The sequence below is a fragment of the Trichosurus vulpecula genome, chromosome 3 (assembly GCF_011100635.1).
Source record: "Trichosurus vulpecula isolate mTriVul1 chromosome 3, mTriVul1.pri, whole genome shotgun sequence".
NCBI classification, from domain to species: domain Eukaryota; kingdom Metazoa; phylum Chordata; class Mammalia; order Diprotodontia; family Phalangeridae; genus Trichosurus; species Trichosurus vulpecula.
Window position 1 is genome coordinate 182,650,779 of NC_050575.1, and position 14,226 is coordinate 182,665,004.

Here is a 14,226-nt window from a genome sequence, read left to right on the forward strand (position 1 = left end):
AGCACTGGGGATATCTGCAATAATTGTCCTGCCTCATACAATTATTGGAGTCTTCCAGTCCTCGACTTCTGCAGCCTGACAAACCCAACAGCAGCTCCAAAGGCAAACCTCCTGGTGTGAACACCTCACTCATTCATTCACTCATTCATGCATGCATGTATGAGTTTACTTACTCCTCCCATCAAACATTCATTCATTACTTGTTGTATGCAGAGCCCTGTGCTAATTATTGGAGAAAAGACAAAGTTTAAATAAGACAGGGTCCCTGGTCTTATTAAGCTCATCCTCCAGCAGGAGGCTCTGGTGCAGATAGCTATGATATACCCTATTGTGGTAAGTGCCATAGAGAGGGCGCAGTACCAAGTGCTCTGTGATGTCCAAAGGACCAGGGCTGCTTCACTGGGGTGCTGAGGCGGAAACCCCCAGACTATGGAACTGATCTCCTCACCTAACAAGGATGTCTTCAGATGTGTTCCTGGGATCAAACTATCACTTTGTAGAGGGAAAAGGGCCCCAGGTTTCTCTACCCTGCTTTGACTATACTAGTCATATTTTTAAATGATAAACAAGTTCCTCACCCTCCAAGTTAAAGAGGCTCATTTCTGTCATTGCTTATAATTAAAGTTCTGTTGACTTCTTTACTATCTTTGCAAGTGTTGTTAAAAGAAAAGCAGTCAAAGGTCATAGTCCTCAAAGACCTGTCCCACTGACTCACAGGGGGCATGTTCACCATTCTGTAAACACAAACCATTTTCTCTTCTGTTCTCCAAGAGTATTTCATTGGGGAAAGACTTCATTTCTTCATTAATTCATGAGGCAGCTACTGGCACGGTAAAGAGAGCACTGGGCCTGGAGTCAGGAAGACCTGAGTTCAAATCCAAGCTTAGACACTTACTAACCATGTGATACAAGGCAAATCTCTTAACCTCTCTCTGCCTCAGTGTCCGCATCTGTAAAATGGGGATAATAATAGCACCTAAATCCCAGTATTATTGTGAGGATCAAATGAGGTTATGTTTGTAAAACACTTTGCAAACTTTATAGTGCTATATGGTAACTATTGAAATGGCCCTGATACAAGCTGATATTTCTTTTTATGGTGCTACTGCTGAGCAACGTGGTAAGAACAGAGGATCACCCTAGTTGATGCCAATAAAATAGAGGGTATAGAAGACACTGGGACTGGGACTTATGACCCGCTCAGGCCATGGAAGCCCAGTTTAGGAGAGACCTATGGTCATTATCCTTGGGCACTTCTGGCATTGGGGGCAAGCAGTACCCCATAGCACCAGACATGCCCTAAAATCATCTTTCATAATGTGAAAAGAATACAGGAAGTAATTCAGATGCATTCAGCCGAATTAGAAGGGGAATTAAATGCTCACTGATTGATATATCTGGTAGCTTCCTTTTTTTTAATGGCTTGTTTTTATTAGTTAGAGCTTAAGGTCAGGTGTTTTTAGATGTATGTTATGAGCCCTCTAAATTTTAGTGTCAATAGGCAAAGTCCCCATGGCCACACCCTAGTTATGGTTTTGCCTCAGCTAAGTGAAGTGAGCCTGAGCCCTCTCATTTCTCCAGCAATACACTTGTGCTTAAGTAATCACAGGAACTCAGGGAAAGCCAGCCTGAATTATAGTAGTATCCTATTACACATAATTGCTCAGTTACAGGTATTTATCCAGAGATGGAGGGAACATCCGCAGTCCCTAAATCACAATGTCCATGGCAAAAGTCTGTTAGCAAAATGGTTAGTTATTCAAACAGGCCTCCATCCTAGCTCAAATTGGGCTGGTACTAGACATCAGAAAACATCTCCTGATTCTCTTTACTGCATCTGCATTGTGGAAGGTCCCCTAACCTGAGCTGTGGAGGCTTGAATTACTCACTATCTTAGGAATTTTGTATCAATCTAAATTATATTGAGCCTCAGTTTCCACATTTATAAAATGAAGAAGTTGGACAAGAGGATTTCTAATATCCCTTCAAACACCCAAATACCATGATCCCATAACATCCAACCTGGTTAATTTAGCATTATCCTATTAATCCAACAACTCCACCCCTAGCCTAATTTCTACCTCCCAACAAATAAACAACTTAAATAAGTTTTCCCTTAGTTATATGGATAATTATTTCAATTCTCTACCTCATCTTACCTGTATGGACACAACCACATTTCTATCACCTAGATCTTATAAAAACTTCTACTTAAAAATTTCCAACAGTATCCTATCACTGAGATCCAGTGCCTTGCACAGAGTGAGTGCTAAATTTATGTTTATCAAATGAATAGGAAAGTGGTAGGGGAGAGGTGAAGGGAAAGGAGGGAGAAAATAAGCATTTATATAGCAATTAGTGGATATGGTAGATAGAGTAAAGGCAGGGTCTGGAGACAAGAAGACCTGAATTCAAATCTGGCCTCATACATTTACTAGGTATGTGACCCTGGACAAGTCACTTAAACCTGTTTGCCTCAATTTCCTTATCAGTAAAATGAGCTGGAGAAGGAAATGGCAAACCACTCCAGTGTCTTTGCCAAGTAAACCCCAATGGGGGTCACAAAGAGTCCAGCGTGACTGAAACAACTGAACAGCAGCAAATATGTCAGGCACTGTGCTGGCACTTTTTACAAATATTATCTAATCCTCATAACAATACTATGTGCTATTATTATCCTCATAACAACTGTAGGTGCTATTATTATCCCTATTTTACAGTTGAGGAAAGTGAGGTAAGCAAAGGTTAATTGACTAGCCCAGGGTCACACATGTAGTAAGTACCTGAGGCCAATTCAAACTTGGGTATTCCTGACTCCAGGCCCAGTTCTCTATCCACTGATCCACCAGCTGCTGGATGGATGGATGGATGGATGGATGGATGGATGGATGGATGGATGAACAAACAAATGAAGTCCTTCCCTAAGGCAACTGCCCACGGAAAATCAATGACAATAAGTTTTATATAAGGCTCTGACCTATTTATGAAACCTAGACATTCACCATGTAGGTGATATAGAAAAGAGAGCTCTGGACTTGAATCTGAGTCCTGACTCTTCTTTTACCTACAAGACCTTTGGTAGATTCCTTCACCAATCTGTGCCTCAGTTTCCTCACCCTAAAATGGGAATAATACCTGCCCTGTCTACCTCACAGAATTGTTATGAGGTTCAGATGAAGACATAGCCATTTAGAGAGTAATTCCATGTTTGTGGAATTGAGTAACACTATTGTGTTGGGTTCACATCATACTTTGCCATTCACAATGTGCAATGTCCTATACTAGGAATTGGGGTTTGAGAGAAATGCTATAATGTATAGTCCCTCCCTCCAAAGGCTCCTAGTTTATCACTTGTTTGTGGTTGTGATGATATTTCCCCCATCAAAGAAGGAGCCTCTGGAGGAGAGATCTGAGAAGCAGATGTCCCAACTCCCCTTACAGCTGGTCTTGCTGGAGTTTTACTTCCAGAGTCTTGTTATCCCAAAGCCTCAGATCCCAGGAATGAAGAAGAGACCCTCCTACAATAACTGCATTATTGAGACATGCTATGTGAAGTCATTCTTAACCAAGGCCCCTTCCTTCACCAGTGCTCTGATGTGAGAGCTCTCAAAGATAGAATCTCCTCACCTAACACTGCCACAAACAGCTACACGCAGATGTTTTCCAATGCATTGACCCATTGCCTCTCAAGGCAGTATCACAGAAGGCTGTCTTTAGTACTGCACATGCTAAACTTTAATGAGATTTTGGTGGTTTATCAGTTACACATAGTGTTGGAGGAGGGGCGGGGGAGAGAAGGAGGAGGGATACTGATTGCTAGCTACATTAAAAAAAAATAAACATTTGAGTACAATGTTGAAGGCAACAGCTTCTTAGACAAGGTCATCCTGTGAAAGAGGGGCTCCAAAGGAGGGGAAGTTGGCCCAGGGGCCCTGCCTTTGGAGAAAGCTGCTGGTAAATTCAAAATAACATATCATGCTATTTGTCCTTCAGTGAGCAAAATTGTAGCCTTGGCAGTAGTTCCCGCCTCCCTCAGGATGATGAATCCCAGCAGAGAAAACAAAAATAGGTTGGAACTAGGCCTTTTAGTCCAAGGGTGATGATACCTCCTGAATTTCTTCAGACTCTGCAAATTCAGCTTTCGTGACAAATGAGACTCCCAGATTTTCATTGAATTCAAAGTTGAAAGAACATTTCTCACTCAGTCTTTATAACTAAGAGGATTCCCATTAGAAATTCACAGCTATTTCAAATAGAAAGAACCAAGAAACGCAGAACACTTTCAATTTTTCGGTCTAGTGATTTCATACACTTCGGTATCATACAACACAGGCCCATTTTGGATTCTGACTTGTTATTTTTAAAAATTTTTAACTTAGTAATGTTCATTGTATCTCAAGCAATGATACACTACTTTAGAGCAACAGAATATCATTTCTCTTTTTAAAAGAAAATTTCCCCTAACTGGGAGCATAATGTGATAGAAAAACACATTCATATTTATTTTCAGCGTCTTCACAACAACGCTGTGAGATAAGTTAGCAGTGTATATGATTATGCTCATTTTATAGGTATAGTGGAAAGGGGATTTGGAGTTGTATTCCAGGAACTTTGCGCAAAATATTCCACTTCCCTGTACCTCAGTTTCCTCATCAGTCACTTCCTTTTCTCCCACAGGGGCTAAGGTAGAGGTGAAGAAAGGGATGAAAAATGTAAAATGTTATGAAAGAGAGCCAGGATAATTATATTTATTAATTTACTCTCTTTGTGGGGGAAGGGAAGGGAACAAGTATTTATTATGCCTTCTGTGTTGCCAGGTACTTTGCTAAGCACTTTTTACAATTACTATCCTAACAACAACCCTGTGAGATAGGTGCTATTATTATATTCATTTACAGCTGAGGCAACTGAGGCAAACAGAAGTTAAGTGTCTTGTCCAGGGTCATACAGAGAAGAACTGTCTGAGGCTGGGTTTGAACTCATCTTACCAATTCCAGGTCCATCATTCCATCCACTGTACCACCTAGCTGACTCATTGGGGTGACTATCCTTGGATCTAAAATATATTTAGCAACATATCCCTCAGCTGTTTCTCTCTCTCTCTCTCTCTCTCTCTCTCTCTCTCTCTCTCTCTCTCTCTCTCTCTCTCTCTCTCTCTCTCATACACACACACATACACTCTCACTGTCTCTGTCTCTCTCCTTCCCTCTCATGTCTCTCTCTCTCTCTCTCTCTCTCTCTCTCTCTCTCTCTCTCTCTCTCTCTCTCTCATACACACACACATACACTCTCACTGTCTCTGTCTCTCTCTCCTTCCCTCTCATTTTCTCTCCCTCTCTCCTCTCTCCCTCTCTCTCCCTCTCTCTCTCTGTCTATCTCTATCTCTCTCACATGCACACACACAGAAACCTTCCGTGTGTTTTTTGTTTATTTGTCTTTTTAATAGCTGTTATAGCAAAATAAAATGGAAATCTCCCTGAACCGGGAGTCAGGAGAGCTGGTTTCTAGTTCTAGCTCTGCTGTGTCACTAGGAAAGTCACTTCATTCTTTATCCATAAAATGGGGATACTACTGCAGCACTCTGCCCACTACTGTTGCTGCTACTGATGATGATAATGTGTTCTTTTCCTCTTGAAATTACTTCGCACAACTTTGTATGTGCTTTTTATGAATTTGTTCATATATTGTACTCTCCCTCCACCAGTAGCATGTAATCTCCTGGAGGGCAGGAATCATTTTCATTTTTTGTCATTGTGTCTCCAACCACAAGCACAGCATCTTGCACATAGTTTAATAAATGTTTGTTGCATTGCTTAATTTAATTCAATGACTGCCGAGAGCAAGTACCACCCACCTACTTCACAAGGCTATTGTAAAGGTAGAGGATAAATGCACATTTAATTTATTTCAACAAGTGTGTACTAATGTGCGTGGTAGCATGGAATAGTGGTTAGAGAGCAGGCTTCAGTGAGTAAGACCTGGGGTCTGATCCTTTCTTGGACTGATTGGGTAGCCAGAAGCATGTCTCTGAAGCTCTCAGTGCTCCCAAGGCAAGTCTATAAAAACTATAAATTGCAAAGCCTGAATTGATCAGCATTGATAGAGGAAGTTTCCTCTCCAAGAATTTCCTACATTTCATGTATGAAATCACAGGTACAGACCACATACAAGATTAGCTCTGTTCTGGATCTCTGCAAATAAAAAAAGACATCATCTCTGCCCTCGGGGAGCTTATGTTCTACTAAAATAAACTGAAAGTGCTTTGTAAAGGAAAAATAACTATTGAAATGAGGTGATATTAAAACCAAAGGCCTACTATCCAGAAGAAGTTAGAAGGGGTTTCCTAAAGCATCATCTGGTCCAACCACCTTATTTTACAGAAAGCTGAAGTTCAGAAACAGGAAGTGACAGAACAGGGATTGGACCTCACTTCTCTTGATTATCTGCCCAATGTTCTCTCCTAGGCATATTACTGCATATTGTTTTGGTTTTGGTTTTTGACAAGAAATGAAATTAAAATCCTCTTCTGAGGAAAGTAGATATGTTCTACCTTCCTTCTCTCAAACTTAAACCTAAATCTCAAAGGGATTAAAACCTTCCCTCACTCTCCTTTTCGTGTTATTTTTGAGATCTGAAATTGCCCTAGGTGCAGTTAACTAGAATGAGACCTTCTATCTGCCTTTGCAAAGTACTCTCATCTTTACCAGGCTCCTGGCCTTCCTATTTCCTTCCCCTTCAGTTCATTTATCATTTGGCCCTGGGGGCTGGGATGATGTGGCGTCAGTCTGGAAAAGTAAACAGGGATGGAATTCTTATAAGCATGTCTCATTTCTCTCCCAGTCACTGGGATAGGCCTGGGGAGCCCAAGAGGAGGAGGCATTCTGGGATGGGTTTTAGGGTTTTATGGATTTTTTTTTCATAGAGACTGAAGCATATCACTCCAACACCTAAGTGGAAAGATAGCTCACACTCTGCAGTGTGACTCAGAGATACACGGACACTCATTCCAGGCTCCCATTAACATTGCTCAGATGCCTTTGGTCCCCAGGCATTAATAGGAAACACCCCAAGTGCTGGAGTTGACAGGTGAAGGCTACAGAAAGAGCTGGCAACCCTATCACTGCAGGAATAGGGGAGGGGAGTAAGGGGTGGGGGGAAGCCTCTTCTCCAAGAAGAAATTCACAGCAGGATAGACCAAGCAGAATTTTGTTGATCTTATTAGAATCAGAAAGAGTCAGAGCTGAGAGAACTTCTAGAGATCATATAGTCTCACCCTTGTCAGAAAACCAAGGCCCAGGGAGTGACTCACCCAATGTCACTGGACTAGAGGGATACAGCAGGAAGTAGAACCCAGGAAAAACTTCCTGAAGGATAGGCACTGGCAGGGAGAAGAATTTCAAATTCTTGAATTATTAATTTGTCTTTTGATATCACTCTTAAGTGATTTGATGGCATAGGGTCAAGAATGCCTGTGTTTAATTCTGACTCAGTTACTTACTAGCTGTATGACTCTGGACAAGTCACTTAACCTTCCTCAGCCTTCGTTTTGTTTTCTGTAAAATGAAGATAATATAGCACCTGTCTCATAGGATTGTTGTGAGAATCAAATACAATAATATATGTAAAATGCTTTGCAAACCTTAAAGCTAATATATTAAGATTAGCTCTTATTATTATTAGTTTTCTTATTATTTTAGTATTTCTAAGGTGGGGGGCAAAGTGTGGAAACTTTTCCCAAGAATGAACTGAAGTACCCTGAGCTCCTAATACTATATCAGGTGGTCTGGTCATGGAAGACAGGTCTGACCAGTTCTGGAGACAACCCACCTAGAATCAGGCCACATCACCAGGTCACCAGGCTAGACTGAAGTTTTCCTGTTGAGACTGTCCTTGAAGAAAGCTGTCAACTCTTCAAATCCTTCCCCTCCATCCCCCCCCCACCCCAGAGAAGGAGATATTACACACACACACACACACACACACACACACACACACACACACACACACCTTTCTTGGTCTCAAAATATTTTTGCTAGAAAATATAGCCCAAATTCTAGCCTGGTTCTCTACTTCTACATTTGCTAGGAAATCAACAGAGGAACCTTTGGAAAGGGAGTGGGGTTTGGACCCTAACACTCACTTGAATGTCTCTGGTTCCAGCCAGTTCCAGGCACTTAAGAGCCCTCCCCACCCCTCTTCTCTCCATTATGAAATATGAATGTGACAGCCAGAGCCCATCCATTCTCAGGCAGAGAGGCATTAGGAATCTGGCCAGGTTTATCAGCTTTAATGAAAGCGCTCCAGGGATGAGGGTGATCTCAGATGCGGGCTATGCCTTTCATCGGCCCCTTATCTATCCCCTGACCCCTTTCCAACGTTTTCTTCTCCTAGGAGAAAGTCATGGGGCACTGAAGTCCAATGGGCAAAGAAATCCCTCTTGCTATAATCAAGCTCACCCTCTCTATCTCTCTTTCCCCTGTTAGTCCTCAACTCGTCGGGCTGGACTTTGCTGCACTAATTGCCACACAACCAACACCACCCTGTGGAGGAGAAATGCAGAAGGGGAGCCCGTGTGTAATGCCTGTGGGCTCTATATGAAACTTCATGGGGTAAGTGGGACCTTGGGGCCAGAACTTGGCTATGGGCGACTGTGAAAAGGGGGTCATATAGCCAGAGGGGTGAACTAAGTATTCCATGCCCTGCTGAGTCTTCGGTTCCTATCTAATGACTCTCCAAAACCAACACCCTCTTTAAGACCTTTCCAGTCATTTCAGAAAGACTCCATCACAACCTTCAAAGGAGCTGGTAAAAGGACGGTTCTGGTCCCTCAATAATCATAGACTATCAGGTCTGAACAGGACTTCAGACACCATCTCCTCCAGCACTTTCCAAAGCCTAGTCTGAGGTTCCCTGGGCTAAAAACTATTTTTCCTATAACACTATGTTAATTGCCTTTTAAAATCTTCTTCCATTTTCCATCTGCATATCTACATGAGGCCAGATTTTCTTCACATACTTTAACCAAACAATATATTGAAACAGACTGAACACATAAGCAGATGTGAGAATCCAGCTTCTATTTAGCTAGATATTAGAAAATGAAATATGTAAAACAACTCCACTTCTCACTAAATTTGGGTTTTTTGGGAAAATACAGAGATTTTCATAAAAACATGTTATTTCTGTTATTGCGCAATAGGGTTATTGTGTGTTTTTAATGAATTAATAAATGAGTATTTTTAACATTTATCTGTTATAATTATAATATGATAAATATAGATAGATATATCCTACATTTTTAAAAAGTTCTTTGGCGTTCTTAATAATTTTCAAAAGTGGAAAGGATTCCTGAGACCAAAAAGTTTGAGAACTGCCAATCTAGTCCAACAAATGGGGAAACTGAGACCCAGATAGGAAAAAGGAGTTGCTGCCCTTTAGAGTTAGTCCATAAATCTGTGAATCATTAACAAATATTTGCCAGTCTCATACTGGGTGCCCAATTATGAGAGAAACATGTCAAAGAGAAGACATAGTTTCATGATAAAACAAGAAAAACCTTTTAGAAAAGTGTATTAGCTTGATGAGGGCAGGGACTTGATTTTATGTTTATATGCCCAGTGCTTAGCACTGGGCCTGATACATGATATTTAATGATTTTTCATTAAAAAAAGATACAAGTGTGTGCCCTCGGGAATCTCACATTTTAAGCTTCACATACTGAGCAGCCTATACTAAGACTCAGTGTGTATGACTGAGTGCTGAATTACGTGACACCAGAGAACAGTGTAGCAACAGAGGAAGGGGAGTGGTCAGAGAAACCTTCTTGGGGAAATGAAGGAGGGAGTAAATCCTGATTTTAAATGATGAAAAGAGGCCTGTGAGGAAAGAGAAATTGAGAGGAACCACCACTGTTGCAGGACATGCTCAAGCCTCAGGTTTCTCCCAACCCTTGCCTGGAGTGATGACAATGGGCCAGGACTAAAAAGCTAGACCTGAGGCAAAGAAGCCCCCATGGGGTCTAAAAACAGAGTGCTAGGGACCTCAAAGCAAAACAGAACTCATGATCTCTTCTCCCAAAACCTCTCTTCTTTCTCACTCCCCTTTACTTTTGAGGGTACCACTATCCTCCCAGTCACCTAGGCTCACAGCCTCAAAGTCATCCTCAACTCCTCACTCTTCTTCACCCCTCCCATATAAATTATCAGTTGTCAAGTCTTGTCATTTCTACCTTTGTAACATTTCTCATAATGCTCCCCCCACCTCATAATGCTCCCCCCACACTGCCCACCACCTCGATTCATGTCCTCATCATTTCACATCTAGACTATTGAAATAGCCTGCCCATTGGTCTCCCTACTTCAAGTCTCTCCCCAGTTTGATCCATTCTCCACTCAGCTGTCAAACTGATCTTCCTAAAGTGCAAGTTCAACCATGTTGCCACCCTCCATTCAATAAACTCTAATGGCTCCCTATTACCTCTAAGATCAAATATAATTTCCCTCGTTAGCTTTTAAAGCCAAGCCTGGATCCCTCATACCTTTCCAAAGTCTTCTTATCTCTTATTTCCCATACTCTTCAATCCAGAGACACTGACCTCCTTGCTGTCCCTCAAACACAACACTTCTTCGCCTGACTCTAGACATTTTCATTGGGTATCCCTGATGCCTGAAAACATCTCCCTTCTCATCTTTGCCTCCTAACCTCCCTGCTTCCTTCATGTCTCACCTAAGGTCCCATCTTTTACAAGACACCTTTCCCAGAACTCCTTATTCTTAGTGCCTTTCCTCCAAGATTATCCCCCCTCCCAATTAATCCTGTCTATATCTTTTTTTGAGAAGAGTTGCTTGTATACTGTCTTCCCCATTAGACCGTGAGCTGCTTGAGAAGAGGAACTGGGGTTTTTTACCTTTACTTGTATCCACAAAGGACTTAGCACAGTGCTCAATAAAGGCTTATCATTACTGACTGTTACCGATGCCTCTGTGTCCCTGTTAAGGTGCCTCGTCCCCTTGCCATGAAGAAGGAGAGCATCCAGACACGGAAACGGAAGCCCAAAAACATTGCCAAAGCCAAGAGCTCCACAGGTATCCAAGGCTTGAGTTGAATCAATGGAGGTGGGATGGGCTATCTCCAATACTGTGGGGAGGAAACTTCCTGCACTGTGGGGGCTGGGTTGAGGGGAATACCTAGCAGTGAGAATAGGCTCAGTGTGCAGGAAGGAGGCTGAACTCCAGGCCAAATCTCTTATGCCCATTCCACATTAGAGTTCTTTAGATAGTACGTTTTTCCAATTAGGGAGGGACTTCTGGTTATTCAGAGTATGTGACTGCCTGCCCAAAGTGATGGGAGTAGCATCAAGAGCCATGATCCAAAATATTGCCTGAACTACCCAAAGTCCCATCATTAGAGTTGCATTGTTTATTTTATTTGTTTGTTTGTTTGTTTATTTTTGAGACAAGTGTCTTTCTCTTAAAATGCACATACTCCTGGGAAGGGTAACCCACTTAATCTCCAAAACTGGAGTAGAAATGAGGTTTTTCAGAATCCAGAGCCAGATACAGACTCTTCGGACAAAGAAGTTTAAAGCCAGGAAAGGTTCCCAAAGGAGGAAGTGGAGGGGCCCCAGAGAAAAGCATCACAATCCTGTCCTGGAACAGTAGAAGTAGAAAAGGTAGAGGAGAAATGAAGCAAGGTGGAGAGGAGTTGGATAAGGCTTTTGCATTATGCAAGGACCCGTAATCTAGAGCTCAGAGAAGATTGTATGAGAGTTGAATGTCTAATAGAAAAAATACAGGATTTACTATGATCTTGGACAAGTCACTTAATCTCTCTATGGCCCAGTTTATCCTAGAGGAAGAAAATATTGTTTGGACCTTAGATCCATTGGCCCTCATACAAATACTTTCCCAGGCATACATATCTTCAGGAAATTCATAATTATCTCTCTCCAGGGTCAACAGCCTCAGCCACAAACTCCCCATCTTCCATCACCAACTCTGACAGCACTGCCACTTTAAAGTCTGAGCCAACCCTGACATCCCCTCAGTACCCAGGGCAGACTATCGTTTCTCAGGTAAGACCAGGAGGGAATAAGGGGTTCAGAGAGACTAGAGCAGAGCATACAGGGATAAAAACTCTCACAGTTCAGCCAGGTCAGGGAATCTAGGCAGGAGCTCCCCAAGAGCTCTGTCTGAAGTGAGTTATAGGGGAAGAGTGAGGGTAACTTTCACAGAGAGGACCTCTCCAACATGGGCTCTTTAAGGAGAGTCATGCCTACTTAGAAGTGGGCAAAAGTAATTAGCAAATAACCCTCCTCAGCCACAGGTTGGCTTGTCCGGTATGGGCATAAACTTGAAGTAAGCACAGTGCCTTCTGCACCTCTCCAGCTTCAAACCCAGCCCAGGTCATGCTCCCCCCCGTAAGGGTGTGGGAGTGGTAGGAGACAGGGTGAGGATGGAGTGAGAAGTGGACACAACTCTGAACTCATTATCTCTATTAACCCTATGTGGCTCATCCACAGATTTCTCTCCCACCCACCCCCTCTCAAAGAGGACCCCAATGCTAATTCACTGTCATGATTTTGTAGATTCCTGTACCCTTATCTCTTTAGTCTTCCTTCACCTTTACAGGTTTAAAATCTCAAACTCTTAGTTTGTCCCCACTATGGCCCTGTCCTACTTCACCCAGTTGTAAAGCAACTCTGGAACCTTCACCATAAGTAGTAGCAAATTTATGTATGATGAAACCATTGGCCCAAAGGAAGGCAGAAGTCTACCTGCCCATTAAGACTGAGTCATAGAGGCTAACCAGGGCTATGCATGATCCAACCTTTAGAGCTTATGTGTGACACCAAATCAGAATCCTAGGTCAAAGAGAACATAGGCCTATTTCCGGAACAAATGTACCTTGGCCTCCCATGTGCACTTCTTATCCCCACAGCAGGGTCCTAGCCCAGCAGAAGACCCCATGGGCTCCAGCCACTCAGAGTTCAAGTTCGAGCCTGAGGATTATACTTTCCCTTCCTCTGTGACCTCCCAGTCAGGACTCAGCGGGCCTCTCCGCCAGGACTCATGGTGTGCTCTAGCCTTGGCTTAAATCCCCAGGCTCCCTGGAAACATTCTTTTTGGACCAACCTTCCTACCTGTCCCTCTGATGGATGACCGAGAGGCCGAAAGACAGCCAATGACCTGACAATTTGCTTATGCGCCAGACCAGTGAGAGACTGAGAGACCTTGGGGATTCTTGGCTGATTTCTGCCTTCACCACCCACCCTGCTTGGTTCTATCAACTTTAACTCAGCAGGAGCAAATTGGACATACCTCTTGGGAGCAGGAGAGATAGGTTTGTTTGAGAAGACCCCATTCTGTCCCCCAATACTGGCACAAAAGTCCCTAAATCATATGTTTATTCCTGATGATTTTTTCCTCCTCTGACTACATGGAGTGCAATTTGTCCCACTTCTCAATAAAGACTGATTATGTGGCACGACCTAATTTAATATTTTTGTAAACAGAATAGCCATCAGTTCATCTAAAAACACAACCTGTTACTTTAAAACTTTACTGTATTATATTGAAAACAATCATCTCTAGAGTGTTAGCTTCTGAAGCATGTTTATGCTCACCCTGAAAAGTCACTGGAGATGCTCTTCCTACCCTACTTCCAAAGAATTTTTATAAAAATGTTGAGCAACACAGCCAAACACGCCTAAAGAATTTGGAGAAATAAAAACTTTGAAATCCAGTCTTCTTTGCTTCATTGAACCATGAGAATTTTCTGGGACAGTTTCTATCCTTTGGTGCTTCCACAATAAAGAGGTTCATTCATCTTTCCCTTTCATTCTACCCTCTACATTCAGAAATCATTCCCCAACAGATTTCATTGTTTCAGTGTAAATGAGATGGAGTCCAGTTGTGAGGAATAGACATAGGATAGGGAGAGAGGCATTTTTCCAGGCCAAGATTCTCCTTGAGAAGGGACCAAAGAACAACAAGATTAATTCTTCTCTGGTTCCATGCAAGGTTACTCTTAACATCAAGGTGTTCTAGGTGAAGAAACTATTATTTATGAGGAAACAAAAATGAACGTGGCTGGAAGGTCAACAGTGGAGCCGGAATTCAGGTGCAGTTGGAAGATGCAGAACTTCGATGGTGGGGAGTAAAGATAAGGTGGAGGGAAAAGTAACAAGAGCTGGAGCCACACACGGCTTTTCCCGTCTCTCTCTAA

At 42.4% G+C, this 14,226-nt stretch overlaps 1 protein-coding gene across 2 annotated transcripts in view; it reads left to right on the forward strand.

Annotated features, from left to right (window-relative positions):
- The window catches only part of GATA5 (GATA binding protein 5), a 28,436-nt gene extending 14,693 nt beyond the window's left edge, over positions 1-13,743 (forward strand). Inside the window, exons 4-7 of one of the 2 annotated variants that reach the window (XM_036748352.1) lie at positions 8,484-8,609; positions 10,997-11,084; positions 11,952-12,073; positions 12,940-13,743. In XM_036748352.1, the coding sequence (XP_036604247.1) occupies positions 8,484-8,609; positions 10,997-11,084; positions 11,952-12,073; positions 12,940-13,095 (492 nt within the window). In that variant the 3' untranslated portion in view covers positions 13,096-13,743. The remainder of the gene's footprint in view (positions 1-8,483; positions 8,610-10,996; positions 11,085-11,951; positions 12,074-12,939) is intronic. The other variant, XM_036748353.1, reaches the window with a different exon arrangement.
- Positions 13,744-14,226: the final 483 nt, after the last annotated feature.